At 44.9% G+C, this 6,698-nt stretch overlaps 1 protein-coding gene across 1 annotated transcript; it reads left to right on the forward strand.

Moving 5' to 3' along the window:
• The first annotated feature begins 1,369 nt into the window (after window positions 1-1,369).
• Window positions 1,370-2,547, forward strand: LOC120950133 (microfibril-associated glycoprotein 4-like). Its single transcript, XM_040367916.2, has 3 exons — window positions 1,370-1,544; window positions 1,602-2,363; window positions 2,426-2,547. The coding sequence occupies exons 1-3, from the start codon at window positions 1,423-1,425 to the stop codon at window positions 2,541-2,543; spliced, it is 1,002 nt and encodes a 333-aa protein (XP_040223850.2). The 5' UTR covers window positions 1,370-1,422; the 3' UTR covers window positions 2,544-2,547.
• The last annotated feature ends 4,151 nt before the right edge of the window (window positions 2,548-6,698 follow it).

The following is a 6,698-nucleotide window of genomic DNA, read 5'->3' on the forward strand; positions in this document are numbered from 1 at the left end:
TGTGAGTGGTACCGTATGCAGGGATCCAGCTACCATGGATTGGGGGGACACCGATTTTCGGAAATTCCCGTTATTGTTGGTAGCGTTCCCGACAGGGATTCCACTTTTTCCTAATAAGCATTTTTGGGAACTTTTGTGGCTTTAATTCATTCACCTTCGGCATTCAAATCGGACGTCCTCATACCCTCGCATGCCCCCGTACCATGGCTGCCACTTGCAGCTCGGGGCGAAAAAGTCGGACCGGCACTGTTTGGGCAAAGTGGGGATGAAAGTTGTTTTAATTGAATTGACGATGTTTAGCGATTTTGAGGTTGTTTGGCTGGAGACGGTTGGAGCATTGTCGGGAGCAAGCTCTGGACGTTTTTCAACAGCGTATGCTAGAATCATATGCGTGTCCGTCCTTTCTTTCTTGCATTGGTTGTGTTCTCAGTGGATGAAAATTGTTAAAAAACGCTCCTCTATTTTTGGCCTCCAGCCAATGAGAGAAGTAGTTATGATTGGGCCGAGAGCTTAGCAGTAGATTGGGGGTAAAAAGTATTCATTTAATATGAGCCACTTTAATGCCACCGCTTCTAATGCCACCACTTCGGACGGGGCCAGATGTTGATGGAATAATAATTTATCCATCAGGCTGTTGTTTTTTGATGACGCTTTGGGATTTGGGAAGCCTGTGTCCAATGTACAGCGAGGCAATTGGCAAACCACATGCTACTAACCGATTCTTTTTGCTTGCATCGTCATCATCGGTTTTAGTATCACACAATTGAATAAGTAATGGTGATACGGCGTACACACCGACCATCCGATGGTGCCGGCGAGGTATCGCTCATGAGAATTTAATTCCACGGACGGTGTTTTAATTACAGATTGCAGCATCAGGCCTGCAGCAGCAGCAGCAGCAGCAACAGGGACGATAAGTGCACACACGTCATAAAGCAAATCTCGCACCGAGCTGTCCCCGGGGTGCCATTTTCGGGATGCATTTAGCACTTAACTGGCGTTCTGAGTTTCGATGGTTGGACATTCGTAGGCGACACGCGAGGTTCGTTTGCATGTTGATACATTAATTCACCTGTGAGAGGGAGGTTTCTGATGTGATTATAACATATGACATTAACGGTTTGATGTTCTAGTACTTGTGGTAAATTGATCCTTTCTAACGATAGTTTGGGTTTTTAAATAATCAACGTTTTCTTATGTATAATGATTTTGTTGAATAATTTGTTTGTTCGTGACTGTGAACTCTTCAAAGTGAATTCGTAAACAAAAACCTGCTCGAAAAAGACGTCAAAAAAGATGTTTGCTATTGGACGCCAGCACGCTTTGCTTATCAATCTCAATGCTACGAAACTACGGAGTCGCTGGGTGTGAAGTTAAGCAAATGATCTTTTGCATTTACTTTAGAAGTTAGTTGTTCAAAAAATGATCATATTTTTAATCTTGACATTAAGTGTTTCTCAAGCGATTGGTGAAGTAGAACAGAATGCAGGATGTGGGTTTGGATTCGAGCTGTTGATGGCAAAGTTAGAAGCAATAGAAGACAGGTACGCATGGTAGAGATGTGGAGAATGTGTAGCAAACTATAGCTTCTAATGTTACAGATTGATTGCCCTTGAGACACGGCTGGGGGATGCATCACCAAACACAATCCAAACCGAGAATCTTCAAGCAGTCCAGAAGTCAGAAAGAATCGTTGAAGAACGTTCCAATATCGTTCCAGTGCCTGAGCCCAACAGCAAACAAGCAATACAACAGCCAATAGAAGCGAAAGTCGAACCCGCACGGTCAAAGTATCCACTCGGCATCGAGCCTACCGCAGAACAGCTTGCACTAGGTGAAGACAGCATTTACAGCTCGTGCCGCGAGGTCCCATCCAGGGTCAGTGGCATATTTCTTATCAAAATTTCGGACGATGCCCGGCCAATGAATTTGCTCTGCGATGCGCACGCAAACGACGTCGGGTGGATCGTGGTGCAGAATCGTTTCAACGGTTCGGAATCGTTCTATCGCAAGTGGAGCGACTACGAGGCCGGATTTGGCAGCTTGGATGGGGAGTTTTGGCTCGGGCTGGAGCGCATTAGCCAGCTGGTGAACAATGGGCGCCGGTGGGAGATTATGTTTTTGCTGACAAACTGGGGAGGACTTATACAGTACAGCAGGTTCACCAAGTTCCAGTTTGGCAATGCGGATGATGGATATATGTTGAAGCAGGCGACATCTTACTCGGGCAATGCGGGCGACTCGATCAGTCGACATGCGGGTATGAAGTTTACCACGTACGATCGAGATAACGATGCGGCACCGTACAACTGTGCGAAGAAGCATCGCGGTGGTTGGTGGTACCATCAGCAGTGTGTTACCAGGTAATTGTATAGAGTGTTGAACAATTGCAGATCATTCTTAGCAAACTTTTTTTATGTTTTAGCAATCTTAATGGTCTGTACGGGAATACGTTTAGTGATCAGTCAAACAGTTGGATGACGATGAAACCTAATGGCTGGGGATTGAAGGCATCTAAAATTATGATACGTGAAATGTTTTAAATGGTACTACCACGGAAATGGTAAATAAATAATAAATAAACAATAAATAATAATAATAATAATAATAATAATAATAATAATAATAATAATAATAATAATAACAATAATAATAATAATAAAAATAATAATGCTGGGATAGCAAATTATATAACACAGCTTCGACAATATACGCAAACCGTTTAAAGAGAAGAAAAAAGCCTTTGAGCAATATAATTTTAGAAAAATCATTTAAGCAATAATATGAAACGAGTGAGATTTATTAACAAATTTCTAATTTCTTTTACAAATTTAAAAAAAATGTGAGAGGAATACAAATTAATGAACTTTATGCAAAATTTCGAACAATTATGTTCAAAATGGTTGAAAGATAGATTCTTTATAGAATGACCAGGGCTGTTGTACGAGTAATACATAATTTGTAACCATCCATTTAGTTTATTTTGCAATCTATAAAATGTTCCTTTTTGTTTTGCAACATTTTCCTATCACACGGCGCATCTCCGTTTCTCGCAAGAAAATGGTCAATGCCTTGAGCGAATCCTTTAAAGCCGTACCGCCCTCCTTCCAGAAAACGACCGCGCAGAACAAACACCAATCAATACAGAAATCTGTTGACACAGGACAAAAATGAAAAACGGTTTGTTTGTCCCGTCACTGGCAACGCTGGCACTCCAAAACTAAGTTCACCCTCTTCTCGGCTTCACATTCGCTTCTATAACAACACCGCGCGCACCAGGATGAAGAAGGGGAATCTAAAACCAAACACTCGCACTGACGCTGACTGGCAGCAAATCCACTGGCAAAAAGAAAGCCTGGCAGAAGCAAACGACAAGTGGCACGGCATGGTGAGATGAATTTGAAACATTCATTTACTTTATCGTCTATTTCGAAATCCGTTTCGCAGCTGACACCACTGTCACCGAGACCCCCGGGGACAGTGGCCGGCGGCCGTGTGTGCAGGTGAAAAAACTGGCCGCCCACTGCCCGACCCGCGCCTAATGGAGGGAAAAGTTTTGCGCAATTCCGAGCTGACCATTCCGGTCGCTTGTGCTAGGTGGGAGGGGGGCAACCAGCGGCAGGAGGAATCGAACCGGAATCGAACTGTTTCGAAAGGTGGCACATATTTTTCTGATGGTAGGTCATTTGATGAAACTCAATAATCATAAGCATCGGAAATGGCATTTCCTGACAGGCGGGCAGGGCACAGGCAGGGCCTACGCAATCGATACGCAAACGTTCTGTGTGCGTCTGTGTGTGAGTGTGCGTTTGTTCTTGGAAAGCCGACCGTCACCTGTACCGAATTGGTCATCATAAATCTTCCCCCTAGTACGCACAGGATGCGGCCCCTAGTGTACGAACAAAAAATGTCCATTCACTTTACGGGGGCAGTTTGGCTGTTTTTTCTTGTTCAAGATAAAGGCGGGAATGTTAAAAAAAATAATAATTGAAGACATGCTGTTTGGCATCAGCACAATTTCCTTTGCTCCGAACGCGTTCCACTGACAGGGGCACTACGTGTCTGGGGCAGCAAAGCACATTCACCCAGAGAGGAAGCAATTTGAACTTTCTTTCTCCGGTTCCTGAACCTCCTCCCGAAGCCAACCGGACAGTGGAGGAGTGAATGAAACTCGGACAGCTTCCGGCAGGACATAAAACGGGCGGGCGGGCGGTCGAGGCGAGCGAAACGATAGGGCAAAGGATGTACCCCTACTGATATCGCTTATCATTTCGGGGTTTGAGTTTCGCGAACGATATTTCATTTAATACGTTCGGTTTGGCAATAACCGATGCGAGAGAAAACAGGGAAAAATAAAATACTTTCTAAAGTGAGTTCCCTCCCGCGTAAGTGTAATGATTGAACTGTGTGGCTCTAAAGTGAAGCCAAGTGGCCCTTACGGTGACGGTTTATTGCTTCGTCCGATTGTAGTCCGAGCTGATTTTATTTATGCATTTTGATTTGCAAATAAAATCTAGCCCAGCGTTCGGACTGGACTGTCATAAACAGGCCTGTGTAAAGGTAAGTCGAGCGAAGAGAGTGTAGGCGAGATTTATCGCGCTGGCTGCCCTATTGGTTTGCTTCCTGTGTGTTGCCCCCGCCCGCCATCGGGCAAGGTACACGAGAGCACGAACAGATCGTAAAGTTTTGGGCAAGTCTATTAAACTTGATAAGTGGCTGTTGAATGGGCGCACGGTTCATGCACGCCGTCACGGTGATGATTGAATTTCTTTACGAACGCATTAAGGCACTCGTTGCGACTGATAAAAGGTGTGGCATGATTTAGGAGAGGAGCATAACTAGGCGGCGGTTGGTTGGTCCGTTGATGAGGGACTTGGTTTATGATGTATTTTATCTATAATTTAAAAATTGAACCGATTTTTTCCTGGGTATACAAACGGTCTAATTCAGGAAATTATTCCCAGACAAAGAGATTTTCCGTTCAGTAGAAGTGCATAGCTTTTGCCGAACTTGAGACTGATCTTGAAATCGTCTGTGTGTCTGCCCTTTTTCACCATGTTGCTAACTACTCCCTTGCAGTGGCAGTCGAAAGACGCCCATCGAAAAGTGCAACCCCAAAAGTGCGGAACAATTGACCGGGCGTAGTGGCTACTTCATTTAAATCCACTCGATACCTGAGCAATCGCTGCCGAGAAAGGTGACTACTCTCGAGTGCGTTCCCAACCTTTTTGCGTCCCATCCTTCACACGCGCCCGTCGATTGAAGCGTTGTTGCCTATTAATTGCACACTGGCTGAGATGTTCTTGAAATGGCTTGGTCTTAAAATCGAAGCCCTCCTTTTTTCTACGCTTGCTGTGGATGATAAATGAACCCGAATGGACAGAGAAAGAGAGAGAGAGAGAGAGAGAGAGAGAGATGATGCATGTGTGTGTGTGTGGTAAAGGGCTGTGTGTGGTTGGTGATAAGCACTGGCACTGGGCGTAGCGAATAAGTGTTATTCAACCACACGCTTTTGCTCCTCCGGTGCAGGTTTGCAAGCTGGAGGGGCACATATGCTCTTTTTAGAAGGACCTTCTGCAGCAAATTGGTAGAAGAAGATCGACTCCCACTCGTGCGCAACACTTGGTCCGCAAAGCCGTCCGAGAGGGGGAGCAGTGGTGCAAAGTATCCGGTCCGTGCCGTGTGCGCACTTGATTGTTGATGCCAGCGGGCGAAGCAAACCCACCGTGTACGTGTGGGTTTTCGGTTGCATCGAGATTGCTCTCTTGAGCAAAACGTACGAGCAGGTCGGTACCGACACCGACGGACACGGAAAGACAGATAGGACATGCGAGCCAGCTGGAAAGAGTCGTCCAAATCAACCCCGGGCCAGTAGGGGTGTGAGTGGAATACACTTCCTTACGCTTCAACCGTCGACGGATCGAGATAAGGGATTTTTAATATTGTGACGTTTCCTTTTGCTTTCGCTCCCGCACGAACGAAGGGCAGCAAAATTCAAACTTGGCAGTTTGGCCGTGACACAACCGACGCACGGCGTTGTCAGGCGAGCGTTACCTTTTCCCCTCGATAGAACAGCCATCCAACTCCCTCTGCTCCCAGACTGCTACGGCCGTGCTGGAGAGAATGGGACAAGAATCATCAGGTACTTTTGTCACGATTTTTCTGCATTCAACAATGCACCGCAATGCACCGTGCTTGGGGAGAGGGTGGTTAAAATGCAGCGACGATACCGCCACTCGGGTAGCGTCTGTTAGGGTGCCGTTGGCGTTAGTTAGGGATAAGAGTGCAAAGAATAGCACTTCGGGCGTCTGTTCCGGGACTGCTTTTCCTTAGTCAGAGCTTTTCTTTTCATTGAACAGTGTCTCTGCTGTTGTTGTTGTTGTTATTTTTGCCGCAGCTACTGGCCAACGCTGTGTGGCATACGTTATCTTCAGCATTTTGAATGGGACCGTTGGAACATTGGGATTTGCAGATGATCTTTTATTTACTGGTGCCAGACTATTAAATATCAAATTAAAGGTTATCGATTAATCAATTCTAAAATAAACTTGATTGATTAGGATTGATTGTCATATATGCGAATTTAAAAATATAAAAAGAAATGAATTTAAAATTGAACAGGTAAAACAACAAAATTAACTATGATTTGGAACAGTAAAGGATAAAATGCGATCTAAAATATGTCTAAAATAATATAA

The sequence above is a fragment of the Anopheles coluzzii genome, chromosome 2, assembly GCF_943734685.1.
Source record: "Anopheles coluzzii chromosome 2, AcolN3, whole genome shotgun sequence".
Taxonomy (NCBI): domain Eukaryota; kingdom Metazoa; phylum Arthropoda; class Insecta; order Diptera; family Culicidae; genus Anopheles; species Anopheles coluzzii.